Source organism: Globicephala melas, chromosome 21, assembly GCF_963455315.2.
Source record: "Globicephala melas chromosome 21, mGloMel1.2, whole genome shotgun sequence".
Taxonomy (NCBI): Eukaryota; Metazoa; Chordata; class Mammalia; order Artiodactyla; family Delphinidae; genus Globicephala; species Globicephala melas.
Genome location: NC_083334.1, coordinates 10,486,610 through 10,508,734, shown reverse-complemented (window position 1 = coordinate 10,508,734; position 22,125 = coordinate 10,486,610). Strand labels below are relative to the sequence as shown.

The 22,125-nt window shown below is 52.6% G+C and overlaps 1 protein-coding gene across 7 annotated transcripts in view; it reads left to right on the top strand.

The window, feature by feature from the left end:
- ARHGEF10 (Rho guanine nucleotide exchange factor 10) overlaps nucleotides 1-22,125 on the top strand; it is an 88,545-nt gene that overhangs the window by 13,556 nt on the left and 52,864 nt on the right. For 3 of the 7 annotated variants that reach the window (XM_060291402.1, XM_060291401.1, XM_060291406.1), the window contains exons 2-9: nucleotides 2,179-2,288; nucleotides 8,123-8,332; nucleotides 8,940-9,218; nucleotides 10,762-10,825; nucleotides 13,493-13,569; nucleotides 15,562-15,618; nucleotides 17,687-17,850; nucleotides 20,106-20,222. In XM_060291402.1, coding sequence (XP_060147385.1) covers nucleotides 2,222-2,288; nucleotides 8,123-8,332; nucleotides 8,940-9,218; nucleotides 10,762-10,825; nucleotides 13,493-13,569; nucleotides 15,562-15,618; nucleotides 17,687-17,850; nucleotides 20,106-20,222 — 1,035 coding nt within the window. In that variant the 5' untranslated portion in view covers nucleotides 2,179-2,221. Of the gene's footprint in view, nucleotides 1-2,178; nucleotides 2,289-8,122; nucleotides 8,333-8,939; nucleotides 9,219-10,761; nucleotides 10,826-11,149; nucleotides 11,531-13,492; nucleotides 13,570-15,561; nucleotides 15,619-17,686; nucleotides 17,851-20,105; nucleotides 20,223-22,125 lie in introns of those variants that run through there. The other 4 variants (XM_060291403.1, XM_060291407.1, XM_060291404.1 and 1 more) reach the window with 4 other exon arrangements.

Genomic DNA, 22,125 nt, shown 5'->3' with positions numbered 1-22,125 from the left:
AATAGGATCAGGCATCAGAGTAAGAAAAAGCACAGGCATAGTCTTTCTTTGTTTTGTCCCACACGTTAGCAATGGGAAACGAGAAGACAATTTGACTCTGTTTTGTGCATTTTCAGTAGAAACAAATAGCATTAATGAGATTTGTCCAGCATGGTTTAAGGTGAGTAAATGACGTGATTGAGAAACCTGAATCTATAAGACACGGAAAGCCACGTGGCCGTCAGGTCCCGCATGGCTCTGCGTCCCACTTGTTCTGGACGAGCCCGGGCAACGTGCCAGCAGTGTCTGCGAGGGACGGTGCTGGGGTCACACAGAGGGGTGCATGGGGCGTGCTCTGCTCTGACACCCAGCTCCCTGGCAACTTGGGCCCTGTTCTCACCGACCCGGCAGGTCCTCGGACTGCTCTGCATTTGGCTGGTTCGTGCTGGGGGAGTGAGGCAGAGCCTCCGTCCTCAGTCAGTGGTGCGGATGTAAAGTAACGTGGGAGCCCTCATCGCCCCGGGAGCCCCGACCAGTTCCTTCTTCCTCGCTTCCTCCCAGGACAGGGATCGCACTGTCTTCCTCCTGCGGACCCATGTCTGTCCTGCCCAGCAGTGCCTGTGGGGTCCTGGCACCGGGTCCAGGGCCGCCCAGCGGCCCCACCTGCTTCCTTCTTGGGCGTCACCTAAGGCACAGCACCGTGGATGCGGTCCGTGTGTCTGTGTCATGTCACTGCTGACCTGGCACCACACGAAGCCGATGTGAATCCAATGGGATGTTAAATTCGCACTCGGGTATTTTGATTTACTTCTTGGGAGAGGACACGGCAGCGGACGTCGCCCCGGTTCTGTGTGCTTCTGAGGCTCCAAATCCTCCTGTCCTCCCTCCTGTTCCTTCCCTGCAGCCCCCGGGCCTCCATGTGTGTGTGTGTGTGTGTGTGTGTGTGCACTTGCACACATGCACTCACCTCTGTGTGCATGTGTGTACACATGTGTGAGCACGTGTGTGCACTCACCTCTGTGCATGTGTGTGCACGTATGAGCGTGTGTGCGCACTCACCTCTGTGCATGTGTGTGCACGCGTGTGAGCGTGTGTGCGTGTGCACACACCTCGGTCACATGGCCGTGCACGTGTGCATGCGTGTCCCCTTGTTGTGACTTCGCAGACCAGGATGTGGGAGGTGTTGGTTGAGGGTTTGTTGACTGAAACGGAAGCAGTCATTTTACGTTCGCTCTCAGGAGCCGGCATGTCTCCCCGTGGAGAAAGGTTTGGTCGTCCGCTTACTGTTCCAGGTTCTCCGGGACTCGAGTTCCCTGACCCTTGTGGTCTGAACGTGTCTGTCGTAAATGGTTTGGAAACCGCACTGCAGTTTCTCTCTGAGAGGGTGAACTGCCTCGGTTGGCGTCACTGAATGTGGTGTGTCGTCCGTGGGGCTAGGGTGTCACTGAGGGGCTTCCCTGGGCCTCATCTGGGACCCTGAGAACCGGGAAGGTGCTTCTGCAAAGTGCGGCTTCCCGAGTGAGGTTTGCTTTCCTGCGACCATTCTGGAAGAATCCAGGCAGGTGTTGGTGGTGTCAACACCCATAACCAGAGACCTTGGTTCACAGGATGCTGAGGGGTGTGGGACCAGCCTTCTCACGGCCTGGCGGTTCACGCTCATTCTTAGACCAGCGTGCGAGGAAACAGGAAGAGCAGAAAAGAGAAAGGAAACAAAGCAGGATGCAGGCATCCGGCCCGGACCCAAGGGTTTACTGACCCGCTGGCTCGAAAGGGCTTGTGGAAACGGTCAGCCTCCTCCTTCATCCTCAGAAACTAATCCTTCACTCAGAACTGTTAAAGATTTAGTTGAAGGAGGAAGAAAAACCATTGGACTTGCGTGTCCATTTCTCCCCTTAGAACATGTGTGAAATTAAGCAGAGAATCAAGGCGTCCTGGGCCGGGCCGGGTCCGGCCATTGAATCCAGCTGCAAAAATCAACCCCTGGCTGCAATTCAAGGTGACGTCAAGACACCGGCGGTCTCCATCTGGCTTTGCCCTGAGTGTTATTTCGAGGCGGTTTGCGGTCCTCACATCCTTAGATCTTTCGCTGCGGCTATGGATGGAATCTGCATTTTCCTTCTCTCAGGCTGTCGGCGGGGTGCCCAGAGGCGTCTGGGGCCACCCTCCCCCCGGCCCTGACAGCCTGTTTCATCCTCGCAGGTCCCGGATCCTCCGAGCCCAGGAGCGAGGTGGACGCGGCAGCATGGACCAGCCGGGCCCGCCGGCTCCCGCCCGGGAAGGTAACAGGTTGCAGGCCGGTGGCGGGGCAGGTGAATTGGGGCTGTTTCCCAGGCTCCATGCTCTGGGCATCACTAACCCGCGGCCTCTGGGGTGGGGCCTGGGCTAGGAGCTCCTGGGAGGGAGGAGGGTCTACCCAGGCCCTAGGGGGCGGAGGCCTGGGGGTCCTGGCCGAGCCCCTCCACCCATCCCTGCGGTGCCCACACCAGTGTCTAGGGTCTCCTGTGTTTACTTTCACCCGACCCATCAGAACCCCCTGGAGGTGGTAAGGGGGGTGACGGCCCACTTCAGAGACGAGATTTAGGCCGAACCCTGCGGCCACTGGCCACCTGCCAGCGGAGCTTAAGGCAGCCTCCTTGTCGGCTCCCTCCAGGTCTGCCAGGGGTTCCGGGGCCTGTTTCTGGCCCGCAGTTTGATCTGAGTGTGAGTGGCTGGCCTTTGAGGTCTTCCAGGCTAGACCCGACTTTGACTGTTTGAACTGAAAGCGAGACAGACCAACACCGCTCACCACTTTTCATCCCCGTCAAGGAGGTGATGCCCAGACGATGCCGGGCAGCGTGGCCTCTCGGGGACAGGCCTGGGGTCCCCACGGCCCCCTGTGCGCTGGGCCGTCTCCTGGTGCTGGCCGCACGCTCCCGAGTGTGGCCCGGGCAGTGGGCTCCCTCCTACCCCCCGACTGCCCTCCCGCCCTTTCCTTCCTGGCCTTTCACTGAAACCAGCCATCGCTGTCTTCTGTGCCGTTTCGCTGTTTCCATGGGGCACCAGCACCCTCGGCACCCACGCAGGATAGGGAGCTGCCGGGCTCCGAGGTGCTCAGGGGGCGTCGGCTATTGGGGGCATCAGAATACAAAAGGCAGGCCCAGAAGCACCTGCACCTGGTTTTTAGGACTGTGGGTGACGTGCGCGCTGCTCAAACCTGGTGGCAGGTGCGTTGTCCTTCCAGGACACAGGGTCTGCTTTCCGCAGAGGAGGCCACGCCTTCCCGCCCAGCTCTCGGCAAACGCCCGGTGTCCGCCGGTGCCCACCCCCAGGGGCTCGGCCTCCCAGTCACGCCCCGAGCTCTGCAGAAACACCCGTCCACCTTCACCCCCGGAGGCACCTCTGCGCTTGGTCCGGGAGGAGAGGGCCTGGCCCAGCAGCACCGCGTCCTGGCGGGCGGGCCTGCAAGCCTGGGACAGACCTCGGCCCAGAGCGCATGGCCAGACGCCTGGGCACCGCGAGGTGGCAGCCAGGCCTGTGCGGGGACTCAGCTGGCAGGAGGCCGCGTCCGAGGTCCAGCCGCAGGGATGAGATGCTCAGGCCTGTCTGCTGAGAGGGCAGCTTACATGTTCTGCCGGCGGGAAAAGCAGAGAAGAGAGAAGACGGTACCTGTGTGGGGTGGAGGCTGATTGCGGTGATGATTTCACAGAGCACAGGTGGATCAAATCATCCAGTCCTGCGTCATAAATACACAGTTTTTATGTGTCACTCATGCCTCAATAAAGACGGAAGAGGACGGGTGCAGAGAGCGAAGGGTCCCTCGGGGGGCTGGAGGGGCGCTGAGGGCCGAGCAGAGTTCACCGCCCTTTCCCACGAGCGCCGTCCGTCCTCTCCCCGCAGTGGCCCGCTTGCCCCCCCCACCCCTTGCTGCTCCAGCACCAGGTGCTCCTGGGCCCTGCTCGCCTGCTGTCTTCACGGTCGCGAGCGAGTCTCACCGGCAAGGCCTGTCGCTCCCGGGGCACAGCCAGTCCTGCCAGGCTGTTCACGGGTGATTCCCCCGACCCTGTCCCCAGGCAGGGCCCCTCTTAGCTGGGAGGTGACTCGCAGCTGGGAGAAGGTGGGACCTTCTACGTGGACCACCTTCTACATGAGCCGCCTGGGAGGTTTCCTCTGGGGAGCCTGGGGAGGTCCCACCGACGTGGGGTGTTGAGGATGCCGGGAGAGGACCAGCTCCATCTCCCCGGGCTGATGGCTGTTTCCTGGTTGACAGCCCAGGGCTAAGACCACGATTTAAACATGTTAGTACCATGCCTTAAACATGATTATACTCTGATACAAGATTTTCTGGGTAGTTAACTCTTGTGACGATTAGCAATGGGGATAATAGCCTGGCATCATTTTTGATGATTCAGTGATGCTTTAGGTATAATTTCCCCCATTGTGAAAATGAAACTGTCCTCTTAAAAATTCCCTTGAGGGACTTCTCCGGTGGCACAGTAGATAAGAATCCACCTGCCAATGCAGGGAACACGAGTTCGAGCCCTGGTCCAGGAAAATCCCACGTGCCGTGGAACAACTAAGCCCGTGCGCCACAACTACTGAGCCTGCGCTCTAGAGCCCGTGAGCCACAACTACTGAGCCTGCGTGCCGCTACTGAAGCCCGCATGCCTAGAGCCTGTGCTCCGCAACAAGAGAAGCCACCGCATGGAGAAGCCCGAGCACCGCAGCAAAGAGTAGCCCCCACTCGCCGCAACTAGAGAAAGTCCATGCACAGCAACAAAGACCCAACGCAGCCAAAAATAAATAAAATTAAATCTTAAAAAAAAAAAATTCCCTTGAACATGACAGAGGGGCTGGACATCACTGAGGTCCGTTCTCCCCAGCACCACTGGGACACTTATGTTTTCATCTGTTCTCTGTCTTTTCCTTCATATTTCTTTTCTGCATCATTGCAGCCATTGAATTTACATTTTTAAGATTGTTGAGTATACATTTTTATGTCATACTTGAAACTTTACAAGTATTTTCCGTGTCACCACATAGCTTTCACAGCTGTCATTCTCAGTGGCTGCATAGTGTCCTGTGCACAGTGTCATAACGTGTTCAGGTGAGGTAACGCTATCCATGTCCATCGTTACCTGTCATCAGGCACCTGTGCCTTTTCCAGAAGCTTCCTTGGCGACAAGTCAAATCGTCCGGGTAAAGTGGGATTTGGGAGGAGGTGGGGTGTGGCGGAGAAGCCCGCGGCTTCGTGGGTTTTGCACACAGCTGCTCGGGTTTGAGCGTGCTCCCTGAGGTGCGCGAGCGGATGACCGGGGGTATGTGTGCATCTCTCCAGGCCTCGGTTTCCTTCTCCTTTGGGATAACAGCTGGAGCAGCCCCGCCCTCAGGAGGTAACATCCATAAAACTCTTAGAGGCGGGGCCCCTGGAGGGTCTCAGAGAGTCAAGTTAGAAGATGCTCCGGGATGTAAACACTGTATTACAAGATGGTCCAGGATGTCTCAGGATGCAGAACTCAACACTTTGATGATGGTAAAGTCACTACCAGCTAAAGCTTTTCTATAATTAATAGCAAAACAAAAGAAAAGTGAATCATGGTGGGGAAAGCAAGTCAGCAATGTCACCATGTTCCTGCTGCTTCGGGACAGTCCTCACCAGGTGCCCGGTGACGGTGACGAGCTCGGGCAGAAGTGAAGGACAGCGGGTGGCATGCCAGCGGGTGACAGGGGGCGGCATTGTTCCGCCACCCTGCTGCCCTGGGACCTGGTCCCAGCTGTGACACGCAGAGCCTAGAGGCAGCAGAGGACGGGCTGTGAATAGCCCCTTGTTGGTGGGGCTGTATGCAGCCTGTTGCTTCTTAAAGCTCTCCTTCATAACAGTAAGAGGAATTAAGAAACAAATGCCTTCATTTGAAATAAAGAGAAGCATATCTCGGGTTCAGCTTGCATATTATAATCAGCTATGGTCTTACAAGCCCCAGGAACAACATGCCTAGCTCTGATCTCTGAATTTACAAATACTCTTTTATTTTTTTCCCTTAATGTGTTAATTTGTGGCATATCTTTAAAAGGTGTTAATGGGTTTTCAGCTGTCCTGGAGGGTTGTCTGCTCACAGAGGAGGGATGACCCCTGCGGCCAGCGCTCTCCCACTGGGAGTGCCAGGGACCCCAGCCAGCCCATCCTGATTCCCGGGGTTCCTGGTCAGTTGTGTGGACTGTGGCCTTTGGTCCTAACTTCTGCCAGGAGTTGCGGGCTCCCGGGCTGGGCTGGGACTGATGGATTCCCTCCCCCACCCCACCCCGCTTTCCCTGCAGCTGCTGCCTCTTTCTCTCCTTTTTTTCGCTAAATCATTAGGTACTCAGTTTATTCACTGAAGTAAACCGGCGAACACATATTAGAGCAAAAAATCTCTGAAACAGGGCTTCCCTGGTGGCGCAGTGGTTGAGAGTCCGCCTGCCGATGCAGGGGACACGGGTTCGTGCTCCGGTCCGGGAAGATCCCACATGCCGCGGAGCGGCTGGGCCCGTGAGCCATGGCTGCTGAGCCTGCGCGTCCGGAGCCTGTGCTCCGCAACGGGAGAGGCCACAGCAGTGAGGCCCGCGTACCTCAAAAAAAAATAAAAAAAATAAAAAAAAATCTCTGAGACAGAAAAATAAAATTTTCCAGAACGTTTTCTAAATACAGTTGTCATCATTTCCTTAAATTCACGTTTGCCAAATACACGTGACAGGGAAATAATACCAATTAAATACCCTGACAAAAGTGAAGGGGAAAAAGTAGCTTATGTTTTGACTTAGTAACAACAAATCATGCCGGGCAGTGTTGAGATTCTCGACAGCACGGACTCCGAACTACATGCTGGGGTTTTCTCTTGTCAAACCTCTTGTTTGAGATTATATCGCACAACTGCCAGACTTTGAGAATTAGATAAAATATACCTACAAGTGAATTTATGAAAATTGTTAGAAAAAAGCTTTACAATATCTCGCACTAAATGGGCTCTAAAATATCTGGGAGGGGACAGAATGAAACATGAGCCGTGGGACCTGAGACACAGGCTCTCCCGTGACCACCTTCACCCATTTCTTTTTAGAACAAAACATTTGTAAGTGTAATTTATTTAGTATTTATATACATAATGTAGAGAAAACTCAGATAGACACAGAGGATTTTAATGCCATTTCACATTTTAATTCCAGCATGTGCATTTTTTTTTCCTGAAAAAGATTTTTAAAGAAAGTCACCCCCTAGTGATTTGAGATTATGGCAGGAACAATGTTCTGATCCTTTAAATTCAACTGACTTTTTTTTTTTTTCTTTTAAAAGTCTGCATGAGGGATCTTATTGTTTGTCATGTAAAAACCCTTATATCAGCAAATCCTTGCATCCCCTCTCACTTTCCCCCAAAGAAAGCAGTGTTGGAAAGAATTCTCATGACCAAGGTGACACAGGTAGCTCACAGCTGTGGATTTTAACCGTGAGGACGGTACGCAGCCCGCCGGCATGAACAGAAGGGATGAAATCATACTGATCGCGTAGGAACTTCTGAGTTACACGTTGCTCCTCGCCTGGTGGTTTATTTAATGTTATTCCAAGTTGATTTTTACGAATGGGGTTCTCAGTCCAGGTGTAAAGTGTGGGAAGTGCTTTTTCTCTTCCTTTCTGTCTCTCCTGCTTTTTTCTTTCCAGACTGTGAGTTGTGGGTCCTTTTGAGAGGAAAGCCAGATCGCTGCCCCAAAGCCTGATGGCACGAACTCTCCCCAGTAGAAAGGCAGTGGGTCAGGGCTTCCCTGGTGGCGCAGTGGTTGGGAGTCCGCCTGCCGATGCAGGGGACGCGGGTTCGTGCCCCGGTCCGGGAAGATCCCACATGCCGCGGAGCGGCTGGGCCCGTGAGCCATGGCCGCTGAACCTGCGTATCCGGAGTTTGTGCTCCGCAACGGGAGAGGCCACAACAGTGAGAGGCCCGCGTACCCTAAAAAAAAAAAAATAGGCAGTGGGCCGGCCCGGCGGGGGATGCGGGGAGGGCGTGTCCTGGCGCCGCCAGCACCTCCGGGTGCCCATCTGGGTGGTCATCGCTGGCTGACTTTGGCTGCGGTGTGTTTTGGAGCGTGGAGGCCGTTTTCCCGGTAACGCTAATACTGTGGTTTACGTTACTTTAAACTTCAGAGAATGAAGTCAAGTACGACACTAACAACAATGAGGAAGAGGAGGGGGAACAGCTGGATCTCGACGGCGTAGATGAAGCTCCAGAAGCAGACAGACGGGCTCCGGGCGCCCCCGAGGCCCGGGACACGGGAGCAGACAGCCCCGCGGCCAACACCACCATCCCCGCCGCCAACACCACCATCCCCGCCACCAGCACCGCGGCCGGATCAGGTGCGTCCTCGGGCCACCCAGGGACCAGCCGGCCCACCTGTGGGTTGGAACGTCCTGGGGAAGGTGGGGTCCGGGAGCCCGAGATGTGTGATGTTTCTGTGATACGATGTGAACTGAAATGACTTAACTCAAGTTTGGCCGAGATTCTCTTATTTGTTTTCTATTTTCCGTGATTTTCAGTCTTGTCTACCTACCTTTCTATTTATATTTTGGAGGAAACAGGTATTGTTATTTTCTAATAAAAATGGCCTCACCAGTTTGTCACTGTGTTGCATAAAACATTTTTTCAAAATAATGCTGTTTGAGATGAAATGTAGAAGTTTAATTTATATTTTAAAATTTGGGGGTGGAGTTGGTGACTTTTATTCACTCACCGATTGGGACCGTCCCCACCTCTCCACGTGGTTAGTGACCCCCCCGCTTCTGGCAGCGTGTCACCCATTCGCCTCATTGGAGGAGCCTCCCTGGGCTCAGCCAGGCTGCGTGCCCCGCCTCCGAGGTCGCGCTGACCCCACCGATGCCCCAAAGGACAGTGCTTCCAGGCCTGGGGTGTGTCGGCCGTGCCCTTGACGGCCGGGTGTCTGCCACGGGCTCCTCTCACCCTCAGGACACGAAAATGGCACGGGAGCAGACACAGACGCCCTGGCGGAACCGCTGAGACCCGGGGTCCCGACGAGAGTCAACCCCTACTCCGTCATCGACATCACGCCCCTCCATGAGGACCAGCCGCCGCCTCCGGACCCGGAGGCCGAGGGGGAGGGCGGGGGCCTGCACGTGCCCAGCGGGTACTCGGTGCCTGTGCCCTGCGGCTACGCCGTGCCCTCCGGCCTGCCCCTGCTGCTGCCTGCCTACTCCAGCCCTGCCCTCACCCCCGTGGGCCCCGAAGGTAGCGCTGCCACACCTGTGCCTCACCTGGCGGGGCGGCGGGGTTGGGGGGAGGGCAGAAGGTGCTCTCCGTCTCTCAGGGCAGACGGCCCACCTGGGGCGTGTGTGTGCGTGTGCGTGCGTGTGTAGCAGGCACAATGAGGACCCGGGAGAGGGGCAGGAGTCGGGAGAATCAGGAGGTTCCTCAGGAAGCCGGGCAGGTGCAGGGAGCCTGTCCCCGTACCTGTGATATTGGCTGTCGGGGGCCGGGGTGCTGAGGGGGCCCAGCTCCGTGACTGGGGTTTTGGTTCAGTGAGTCACGGCTTTCACCTCCACTTAGCGGGAAGAAGCAGGCGTGTAGCTTCGAGGACGTGGTTTACACAGCCGCCTCCGTCATCTTCGCAGATGCCCCTTGGCTGCATTGTTTCAGCATCAGCTGTTTCTGCAGGGCTTCAGTTTTTAGGTTTAAAGGGAGAGTGTGTGTCTCCCCGAAAGTCACATGTTGAAACCTAACCCCCAAGGTGACGGTGTCAGGAGTGATGAGGTCATGAGGATGGACCCCCACGCATAGGTTCAGGGCCCTGATAAAGGACCCCAGAGAGCCCCCAGCCCTTCCTCCAAGTGAGGACGCAGAGAAGATGGTCTATGAACCTCATAGAGGGACCTATGCTGAGGGACCTCAGCAGACACCGCACCTGCCAGCGCCTTGACCTTGCGCGTCCAGCCTCCAGGTTGTTCATAAGCTGCGCAGGCTGCGGTGCTTTGTGGGAGCAGCCGGGGCCCGAGTGTGCAGCTCACCGTCGTCCCGGCCGAAGCCCGTGGGCAGTTGCCACTCCCTCCTCGCCTCCCACCCCCTGCACGTCCAGGTCAGGAGGGCAGCTGAAGACACAAACCATCCCTCCTCTGGAGAAGTGCAGTCGGTTCTGTTCAGAATGAGCCCAGTAAAGGCATCTCGGCTGAGTTTTCCCTTCTCTCACCTGCTCTGCTTCCATGTTCTGTGCTGGGACGCACCGTGAGGACTGTCCCTGGTGTGGACGTCCTGATGGGCAGGAGTAGCCCCGAGGACATTGGCGTCACAGAAGCATGAGCAGGACATATTTGTGTGAAATTTCAGTAAGAGGGTTCTTTCCTTCCCAGTTAAGACAGTTGAGGAAAACAGGGAGTTTGGTTGTCAGATATCACCAACTTCAGTACTTCTTTCTTGAGAATCTTTTGAGCTTGTCATGTAGACACATTTTCAAGTAAATCACAATTGCAAATTCCCATGAAAACTTAAGAAACAGGAGATAATTAGGGTGTTTCTCTAGCTTGGTTTCTTTGGGCACCGTTTTATTTCAGGTAGTTTCATAAGACCTTTGGGTGTCACTCTTCATCATAATCCTATTTTGAATACGTTTGATCTAAAAACTGAAAATCTTAAATCTGTCGGTTGATCATCTTCACAATAAGGTAAACCTCTCATTGATAAGAAAGGAAAATATGAAACCATTTTGAGGATAAAAAGCAACTTCCTCAACATTTCTTTCGGGCGTAAGACAATGTGAACTTCTTCTTTTTCCTGGCAGAGACACAGGAAGGAGCAGAAGACAGCCAGTTGAATTCCTTGAGTTCTGAGGATCCAACAAACAGGTATCTTTACTAATTCCGTGGATGTTCTGAGTCCCTGACCTTCTCCTGAAACGTCGTGCGCAGTGATTCCGAGGCTCTTACTGCCCAGGCCCCTCCCCCACCCCGTGGTCCTTCTGTCCTCCGTACCCTCTCCCCTCTCACCCAGGGACCCCAGATCGGGTCTTCCTGAACACCAGGACTCTTTAAGACGTTAACATTATGCTTTGCAGAAAAAGAGAAAACTGCGGGTCCACAGCCACAGAGAGCTGGATGACGCGCCACTCCCGTCTCCCTGCCAGAGACGTTCAGAGTACTTAACCTTGTAAAGGTTCTCAGAATCCCGAGGGGGAGAAAGGATCTTTAACTTTGTCTAACCCAGCTTTCATCTACAATTCTTGAAACTAACTTGATTATAAGTCTTTCTTTCACGCCACTTGCCTTCACAAATGCTGTTGCATCTGCTTGAAATTCCCAGGAAAATCCCCTCCCCTAGGCAAACTCCTACTCACCCTTCAAAACCCAGCTTAAATGTCTCGTTTCATGAAACTGTCCTCCTCTGTGCTTCCAGAGCTGTGTGCACGCACCTGCATTGTGCTCTGCTTTGTGCTCTCACTGTTATTTCTGTGTCCCTTTCTGCTACTAGATTGAATTCTTCAAAGACAAAGACCAGGTTTTACCAAGTCTTAGAGCACCTACCCCCTAGCATGGGAACATGCTTGGTGCATGGTAGGTGTGTTTATTTTTTTGTTTTTAAACGGCTCTATCGAGTTATAATTCCCATACCATAGTACATTTCACTTATTTAAAGTGGACCATTCTGTGGGTTTTGGTATATTGCATTATTCGTTTTAAAATTGTGGCAAAAATATATACCATAAAATTTGCCATTTTAACCATTTTAAAGTTTAAAATCTGGTGGCATTAAATACATTTACATTGTTGTGCAATCATCACCACTATCTACTTTTGAAACTTTTTCATCGTCTCGAACAGAAACCCTACCCACAATCCCCCCTCTTCCCAGCTCCTGTAACCTTTATTCTGCATTCCATCTCTATGAATTTGCCTACTCTAGGTAACTCATATAATTGGAATTGTACAGTATTTGTCCTTTTGTGTCTGGTTCATTTCACTCGGCATCGTGTTTTCCAGGTTCATCCGTATTGCAGTGTATGTTGGAATTTCCTTCCTGTTTAAGGCTCAGTAATATTCCATTGTGTGTATATACCACATTTTGTTTATCTACCCATCTACTGATGGACACTTGGTCATTTGCACCTTTTGGCTACTGTAAATAACGCTGCTGTGAACGTTGGTGTACAGGTATCTGTTCAGGTCCCTGCTCTCAATTCCTTTGGGTACATACCTAGGAGTGGAATTGCTGGATCACACAGTAATCCTATGTTTAACTTCCTGAGGAACAGCCAAACTTTTTTCCATCACAGCTGCACCATTTTACATTCCCACTGGCTGTGTGTGAGGGCTCCAATTTTTCCAAGCTTACTAAACGTATTTCCTGCTTTTCAAAATCATCGCCATCCTGGTGAGTGTGAAGTGGTACCTCGTGGTGGTTTTGATTTGTGTTTCCTTGATGACTAATGATGTTGAGCATCTTTTCATGTGCTTATTGGCCATTTGCATGTCTTCTTTGGAGAAATGTTATTCAAGTCCTTTTGCCCATTTTTGAATTGGGTTTGTTGTTGTTGGGTTGTAGGTTTTTTTTTTTTTCCTGCGGTACGCGGGCCTCTCAATGTTGTGGCCTCTCCCGTTGCGGAGCACAGGCTCCGGACGCGCAGGCCCAGCGGCCATGGCTCACGGGCCCAGCCGCTCCGTGGCACGTGGGATCTTCCCGGACCGGGGCACGAACCCGTGTCCCCTGCATCGGCAGGCGGACTCTCAACCACTGCGCCACCAGGGAAGCCCCGGTTGTAGGTATTTTTTTATATAGGCTCAATATTAAACCCCTATCAGATAAGTGATTCATGAATTTTCTCCCTTTCTGTGGGTTGTCTTTTCATTCTCTTGGTAGTGTCCTTTGAGGCACAAAAGTTTTTAATTTTGTTGAAGCCCCGTTTATCTATTTTTTCATATTATTTCCTGTGTTTTTGGTGTCCTGTCCAATAAATCATTGGCAAGACCAGTGTCCTGAAGCTTTTTCATCCTTTACTTCTGAGAGTTTTATAATTGTAGCTCTTAAGCCTGGTGGGGGGTGTGTTCTGTAGAGGTCTGGTGGGTCCAGTTGGTCGGTAGCGCTGTTTACATCCTCTGTTTCCTTATTGATCTCCTGCCTGGTTTTTCTATCCAATATTGAAAGTGCTGTACTGAAGTCTGCCCTGTTGCTGGAACTGAGAGGCCCAAGTCTCACTTGGGTGTGTCCGTACAACCCAGCATCCTTTGGGGCACATAGTGGACCCTCTGCAAGATCTGAGAAACAGGAGGACGAGTCAGGCCTCTTGGGACAGGGACTGCATTTCTTCATGTCTCGTTGCACTGGATGCTGTGCTAGACATGTGGTGTGTGTGTGGTAGGCATTCAAATGCACTTATTTATCCATGGTTGTGGAGGAAATCTTGAACCTGGTGTATCCTGTAATGCTACCTGGGAAAGTGCCCAATTTGCATGCACAGTGACTTTTTAATCACTGGAGGGATTCTCAACATCCTGATGTTCTGGTGTGTTTTCTTTAAGCGAAGGTCCAGTCCATAAGGAGGACAGTGCCCTCGCCCGGTGGGTTGCAGATCCGGCGAATACAGCGTGGATGGAAAGTGAGTACCACGGCCTCCGGGAGCCTGGAGGGCCACCCCCGAGCCCCCCGGGGACAGTGCGTATCTGTCAGCCTCAGCCAGTTATTCTCCTGTCCTGTGTCCATTCACCTGAAGTACTGACCAGAGCTGACTGCGTAGATGCTTCCCCAGGGCCCCGTGAAGCTGTCCCTTCGTCTCCCATCAGATCATCTCCGCTGTCTGCATCCCAGCATCTCCCTCTTCCTGATTGACTCTTTCTAGTACAGGTCTTGGTTTTTGTCATAAAAGTTAGAGATCTGGGGACTGAGGCATGAACAAGGCATTGTTTCTTGTGATCCCCAATGAGGTGATTTCTCATGGTACCATTTTAAAGAGGGAGTGGTAGATGCTTCAGCCAGGCCACTGACCAGATGGTGCAGAAGACCTTCTGTTCCATGTGTGGTGTAGAAAGCAGAGCTAATTCTGTTTTTTATTATTTTTTTTAAAGTGAGGCTTTTCTAATTATCCCTTTTACTATCCACTGGCTCACTAATTTCTGTGTAATCATCTTATATGATTGACTTACAAGGTAGAACCATCTTAATCTCCTAATTATTAAATTCTCCCCTGGAATGTTTCATTCTGGCTTTAATTATGACATTGCCAAAACAAACAACTCAGCATAAGTAGATGCTTCTGCTAGGGGGCTATTACCTCTGGATCATTACAGGATTAAGTTGTCACCTCATTATCCTCAAGCAATTTTATTTCCCAAGTAAAATCTGACGTTCTCCCATGACTCGTTTTTTTTTGTTTTGTTTTTTTTTGCGGTACGCGGGCCTCTCACTGCAGTAGCCTCTCCCGTTGCGGAGCACAGGCTCCAGGCGCGCAGGCTCAGCGGCCATGGCTCACGGGCCCAGCCGCTCCGCGGCATGTGGCATCTTCCCGGACCGGGGCACGAACCCGCGTCCCCTGCATCGGCAGGCGGACTCTCAACCACTGCGCCACCAGGGAAGCCCCATGACTCGTTTTTATTAGTAGAACAGCTGTATTTGAAAGTAAGGTCTGTACATCAACAGCCCCCCACACTGCCTAACGGGGGTGCAAATACCATGGTCGCAGTCGAGGAACATTATTCCGGGACAGCAAGCCTCTCTGACGTGGGAGCTTGAGCGCAGCACGAGAAGCAGCTGGGTCCTGGAAATGTGGGGAGGGGACGGTGGCCGCACGTCAGTGGAGGGCGAGGCTGTATTTATGTCATTTTGGCTTGCGTTCTTAGTAACCAGTCACCTTCGTGGGTTCCAGGACGGAGGACCCTATAGTTTGGTTGGCTTCCCTGTAGAGCATGGAGCTTTTACGAATATGTGCATGAACTTCAAACCCCATTGCTCTCCTGTAGGACCACTGACACGCACACGGAGTATCTGCCCGTGGAGGATCCCTCCTTTTTTTTTTTTTTTTTTAAAGAAAACACCTTACAGTTTCCTAGGATGCTAACGTTTCACATAATGCAGTTTGAGAGGTTTTGTCCTCAAAGCTCAGCATTTTTATACGTGCGTGTGGCCACGTTTCAGCTGCAGGGGTGAAAAATGAGATGAAGCTATCGGTTGATTTTGAAGCTTCCTACCCGACAGCAGCAGTGAAGCTGTCCCTTTGTTTCTGAGACTGCACGCCACCTTTGTAATTTTTGTGTATCAGAACACATCAACTGCATAAAGTTAAAAATGTTTATACAGAGCCATGTAGAGACGTGTAATTGAATGCAAAATAATGGAATAAATTGGCTTGGAGACCGTAAAACTCCTGTTGGATACATTTCACAACCGCTTTGTTTAGAGATGTCCTTCCATCCCAAGGAAGTGTTCTGCCCTAAAAACAGCGCTCATGCTTTGGTAAGGCCCCACGAGTCATCCTTACCATAACACTAACTTCTCGAGTAGCCGTAATATCACAGGAGTCTGTAGCTCCGTGAAGTGCAGGACGTTCTCCCTGGGTCGGGGTCGGTGTTTAAAGTTCCCCTTCCTTTTCTTCCAGATCCGGAAGAAGCCATTTATGATGACGTGCCGAGAGAAAATTCAGACTCTGAGCCAGGTTTGATTTTTGTCTGGGCTGGAGTTTTATGAGATGCACTTTACCGTCATTCCCTCTGGATGTAGGCGGGCAGGCAGAAACCTTAGGTGCACAGCTCTGTGTGTCTGTAATCACGTTTCGTAAGGTTATGGTGTCTCACCGATGTTGTGTGGTACAATTTCGTGTGTGCACGTGTTTATATCCCAGCCCTCAAGGTAGGGTAATTTTCTCAGTTATCCTAAAAAGAAACAGGAGGAGTTAAAGATGGGAAAAATAGGAGTGGAAAGGGAAGAAACATGGAGGCTTGAAGGGCCGGCATGTCTCTAATAAATGATATACAGGAAGTCATGGAAGAAGGAATTACTAAGAATTTTCCAGAATTACAGATGTAAGTTCCCGGGTTGTAGAAATACGAATTCAAAGCAGGTTGAGCATGAATCCGCCACGAGGCGTGTACAATTCCAACTGCCGAGCACAGCCCACTGTGCATATCTTAACAGCAGCAGGAGCGAGGGCGCAGTCACCTGGGAGGAACTGCAACTTCTCGACAGGCTGGGACAGCAGGATAATGTTCCCCAAGTGCTGAAGAAAGCTCGGTTCCAGCCCGCATCTTCACATCCAGCCCAAGTCTTGTCCTTGAACAAGAGAGAAACGGGCAACCTCAGACGCAGATTGGAGAGCTTCACGGCTCGTAGACCCTCGAGGAATAGTTCAAGGAAAAGGGTACTGAACCCCATAGAAGGCAGGAAAGAGTAGTGAGCAAGTGAACTGACCCTGAGGGTGTTAGCACAAACTTAGAGCCACTTTGCCCGAAAGGCGTGATGCAGAACACCCCAAATGAAATGTCAGGAAACCACGTCTGGCAGCATCTCAGCAAACAAGCCAAAGCCCATCCTAACCCTGGAGGTTTGTGTCCAGAGTTCAGGTATCTTTCAACATTGGCTGGTTCTTTAGATGTCATTTCCCACAGAACCAGGCGAATGACACAGACCATACGCTCATCCTGATACACGCTTAGAAGGTACTTGGTACCGTGCCTTCCAGTGTTAAAAACTCCTGATAGGAGGGAACTTTCCCAGCCTAATAGAGGACATGTTCTTAAAACCGACAGCAAACTGCGTGGATTCATTTATTCATCCCACAAATGCTTTGGACGCTGTCAGGTCCCCAGCACTGTTAGGGCCTCAGCTAACGGAGGCCTCCTCCCGAGATTCCTACATGACAGGAGACCCGTGCTTACCTTCGGCCCTCTTTCTACATAAACCAGCCAGGTCCTTAGAATAAGTGTGCTCCGGGGTAGTTATTTAAGTACCTGCTGCAAATAACGTGGGGACTAAAGGCAGGTTGCTGTAAAACCAAGTTTGAAATGCATTTTTGAGTAATTGATCCTCCCTGGTAGACCTTTCCCAGCTCAGATGGGCTGATCTGGGGTCTCAAAAACCAAACGGCAACAAAAGGTGGGCTGGCGGTGCCCCCGCCGAACGTGATAGCTCTTCTGTTAGACCGGTGTGTCCCCTCTGCAGGCAGTGCCTTTGGCATTGTATCTGGCGGCGTAAACAGATGTGCTTTTCACTAATTCTAAGATGACTGATGTGATGAAGATATTTAAATACAGTAACAGGTTATAGGTACTATGGGCTAGTTTTAGCACAAAAGCCAAAATTATAGTTGTTTGCAGTAAGCTTCACTTGCATTCATATTTGAATATCCCTATCATCCATCTGTCTGTGATCTGTTAATCTGTCTGTATGTCTAATCTGTTTCTATTCCATACATTTATCTAAAGAAAAATTTTCCTTTGTCAGAAGTTCTCTATGGGCAAGACATCATTTGGTATAATTGTGGTGGCTTCTCATAGACCAGTGGTCCTCAGGACGTGGATGGGGCTGGGGGGTTATCAGAGCTTTGTCACCCCACGCCCATCAGTCCAGCGCCTTTCCGGGGGCGGCCACACCTGAGGTTCCGTTCCTCCAAGCTTTTCCGAGGTACCAGCCCCCAATGATGTGGTCAGATGACGAACGTGCACAGACAGAACAAGAGCCAGTGAGGGTCTACGTTTTAAATTTCCTTTTGGCATTTATGCATTCAGATGAAATGATTTATGATGATGTTGAGAATGGAGATGAAGGTGGAAACAGCTCTCTGGAGTACGGGTGGAGTTCGAGCGAATTTGAGAGTTACGAGGAACAGAGCGACTCGGAGAGCAGAAACGGGGTCCCCCAGTCCTTCCTGCGCAGCGACCACAAAAAGCAAGTACGTGTCCAGTGTGTGTGCCTGAGAGATAAAACGTTCTCACGTGGACATGTGGACGGGACTATAAGATGTCATTTTCATTCACGTACTATTTTAAACTGTGGTTTTTTAAGCTGTTGTTACGTGCTTTGAGAAAAGGACTAGATGTTGGCAAAAGAGAAGACTCCCCTTAGTTCACGCAATAGAATCTCGGCAGGATGGGAAAATTAAATTTATATAAACCAAATCCCTCCAAAGGCCCTAAGCGAGTTCGCTATCTTGAATAACTTACGTAAATACGCATTCCCTGGATATTTGTGTTGTGTACACGTAATGCTGTCTGTGCCCAGCCCGCTGCATGGATGGAGCCTGGCCGGGTGGGACACAGCACAGCCCTGCTGTCCTTTACGGGATGTTTTGAACCTCAGTGTTCTCAACACAAACAGGAAGATATAAAAATAGAACATGTTACAAAAGGATGTTATAGGACGAGAGCAGCTGAGCTGCCCAGGAGCACCCTCAAAGGGAGGGAGTGTGTGTGTGTGAAGCTCCCGAGATGAGGGTCCAGGAAGGAGCTCCAGGTTGCAGGAGTGGATTCCAGGGCTGGAGGTTGTAGGGTGGGGACCTGAGAGAGGCCCTGCTGAGGGAGATCACCCCACTGAGGTGTCCGGTGTCCAGGGGTGACTGGCCACCCCGAATACTCTTGTCGTTGGGCGTTTTGGCTGTTGGTAAAAGGATGATTCCCACTGCCGTCCACGGTCACGTCAGCGCGCCATGGCCTTTCTGTGTGAGGTCTAGATGCAGGCCGCACGCTGGTGGAGGCTGTGGCTAGTGCCTCGTCATCACAGCAGAGTCGATAAGTCAGGGCAGGACCAATCAGTTACGCCTCCCCCTGCCTGCACCCCCGTGACCAGGCCGATGGGCCCCTGGACGTGGCCTCCACGTCGGTGCGGCTTACAGATTACTGCGGGCGCATAGGGTTCGCATAGTCTGTAATCTTGTCCTGAAACTCAAGAAGACTCTACCAGTTGGTGGTGGTCAACCCAGCTACTCAATATCATTAACGAGCTTTCCCCAGAACTTAGCTGTCTCTGTCACCAGAGTTATTACAGCTGAGACTTAACCAGCGAATGAAGCTACAGCTGTAATTTTAGACGGAGCTGGTAACTAAGGTGACACTTGGCTTGTTACGGCCGAGTCCAGCATTCCAGGTTTAAATGGGGGTTTTAAATACGGCACCGGGGCCTGATTTCAGCAGGATGGGGCACCCAGTGGGGCCTTGGAGAGCGGTTAAAACGCTCGTAAATTTCGCCAGCAGGCCTGGCAGATGACGTGCAAACTGGGCTGGTCAGGCGATGGCCCCTGAGCCGTGGGCACGATTACTGAGTGGACACTCCGCCCTCTCGGCCGCCCAGCTGGACCTGTGTTCCCAGATGCACCACCAGCAATGCTGATAGAGGAGGCCGGGTGGCCCAGCAGCAGAGACGGTGGAGGGCCAGCCCTGGGCGGCCGTGCGTGCAGAGTCCTCACCAGGTCCAGCACGCGTCCGTCCTGTGGGGCAGCGTCCCGAGGGCAGTGCTAGGAGTACCAAGTTTCCTAGTTTAAAAAGTCGTATTTCAGAAGCTGCCAGGATGACACTGTAAGTCGTTTAAGACTCCCCTCATAGTCTCAGATTTTATAAAAAAAATCGCTGAGGTGTCCTTGTCCGGGCTGACATGGGAAACACTCACTAAGGAGCAGGGGCCTCGGTTTGCCTATTGGAGACGTTTGTGATCACGTGAGGACTGAATTACAAGATTTCACCCCATCCCCGTGGGCTGCAGAGAAAGTTGTGTCAGTTTGGAGACTTAAAAATCTACGTGGTCGTCCCCAAATCGTTTCCCCCATCGATACAATCTTGAATTCAAGCTTCTTTGCTTTGGCGCTGACACAGCGGAATAATGTTATATATATTTCTACATTTTTGATCATTTTAATTTCACCAAAACGTAAAGGCGTGACGGTGTCCACATATTTCTGTGCATTTACTTTCTCTTGTTCAGCATAGGAGAGTCTCCAGCCTGGCTCACCTGGAGTCTGTCTTCTGGTGATGTGTCTTCCTCACTCATGTGTTTATTTCTCGAGAGCCGGTGGGCTAGGAGGGGGGGCCCGGGGCAGCAGGACCTTGGTGTGTGGACATCACCCACCAGACGCTGCTCAAGCCCTTTCAATGTAAGATTGTCTCAAAGCACCGGAAAGAGCGTGTTGTGAAAAGCTTGTATCTCTTTGTACTGTAGCTTTCCCATGACCTAACCCGCTTAAAGGAGCACTATGAGAAAAAGATGAGACATTTGGTGGCAAACGCGGTGGGCGCGGTAGAGATTCAGCAGCTAAAGCACAAACATGAACTGAAGGTAGTGTGGTTCACGCTGAAAACGCTTCTGCAAAAAACAGACTGTCCTTTAACGAGAAAACTCAGCCCCAGAGCTGGCCAGTTCTGCTGGGGTGGTGGTTCTCACGGTGCGGTCCAGGGAACCCCAGGGCCACCCGGGCAGTGGCGAGTTCCTGTCAATTCCGGGCATCCTTCGCCTCTGTCCCTCTCCGTCCCCCAACGTGTGGACGGAGGCCCCAGGGCGTGACCCACGCCTGCTGGGACGTGGGATCCGCCGTCTCCACGCCAGACGCGAGGCAGGTTCCCCCAAGTGCAAAACAATTGCACTTTTTTTGTTGTTTTGGAAAATGTAGTAATTTTTCATAAAACGTTACCTGAGACAAAATGTCATAGGTTAAATATTTTTTAAATGAATATTAATAAAAATATTCAACATTTTTCTCAATTTTAACTCCTCACGTAGCGTAACATAGATAAAGGCGGTAAACCAGAACCGTTTGGGCTGCTCGATGACTTTTCTGAGTGTGAAGGGCTCCTGAGACCACAAAGTTGAGAACTGCTGGGTGTGAGTGTTGTGGTGTCCACTGTTTGAGATGTTTTAAAAGGGCACTGTCAAGTAACCTTTCCTTCACTGGGATCTTCGTCCTGCTGACGTTTGTGATTTGTTCACACGTCTTGAAAGGCACTTACCTGAGGCAGGTGTTCACTCAGAAACGTCTCTGGAACATCACGGCTCTGTTCCACACTTTTCGGTGCAGGAGCGAAGCCCCCGGAATCATGGCATCTCCTCCGGCACAGCGTTGGGCTGGTTCCGTGCAGGAAACAGGCGGAGCCCCTGGGATGATCTGGAGGCCGGGGTGGGGGTGGTTCCAGGGAGCACAGGGCCGGGTGGTCCAGGCAGGGGTACGAGGCAGGCCAGCTCAGCAAAGAGAGGGGAATGTGCTCGATCAGACGGTGGCAGAGCGGCAAGGAGCAGGTAGGGTGACTCGTCTGGGGCCGGCTACGCGCTGCCGTCCTCTGCAGAAGCAGGGCCTGGCGTGTTGCTGCAGCTGTGCGACCCTGGGCGGCCGTTCCCTCCGCCCGGAACCTGGCACCTGTGTGGCTTCACCTGGAGCCGGGGCTCGGCCCCCTGCAGGCTCCCTGGCCATCTGTCTGTCCCTAATTCTCTGACTCCTTGGAGGGAGCATGGACAGCGTGTGCAGCCCGGGTCTGGGCGGCGGGATCTGGATGATGGGGGGGTAGGGAGCTAAGGAGGGGCGCACAGGCAGCGCGAGGCGCCAGCGGTGGCTGCGGAGAAGCGGGGACGGCGGGCGGCTATCCGGGGTCGTCAGCAGACGAAGCCGCGTTTGGATGAAGGGATACAGGAGTCGGAGCAGGCAGAGTGGCTTTGCCGCGTTTAACCTGGCGGGTAGGGCGGTGGTGAGTGGCTGGGCATCCGAGTCGGGGTCAGCCAGACAGTGTGACTTGGATCTGGTGTCCATCGAGGTGGGTGGTGGGCCAGGGGCACATCCTCAGGGACACAGCCTAAGGCGCGGGGACAGCGAGGAATTGCAGAGTCGCTCGGGCTGGAGTTACGAGTGTCCGGCACCAGGCTGCAGGCTCCTCAAGTGGGAACCTCCCAGGGGCACAGCTCCCGAGTCCAGGGTGCACACTCAGCCCCCGAGAGCCCCTCAGCCGGCGGCGCTCTGCGCAAACGCGCAACCGGGCAGTGACCCCGTAGAAAGGGCCGCCGGAGGGAGGCCAGGCGAAGCCCTGGAGCGGAGCGGGCGGGTGTTGAAGCCTCTCCCCTGGGGAGGATCGCAGGAGGGCGGGGAGGCCGGCACCTAGACAGACCCGACGGGTGTTAGCTTGTGTCATAAGAGGCCATCTGGGTTTTCTCTAAAGGATCAGTCGCTCCGTACCCAGTGGCCAATATCTCAGACGTT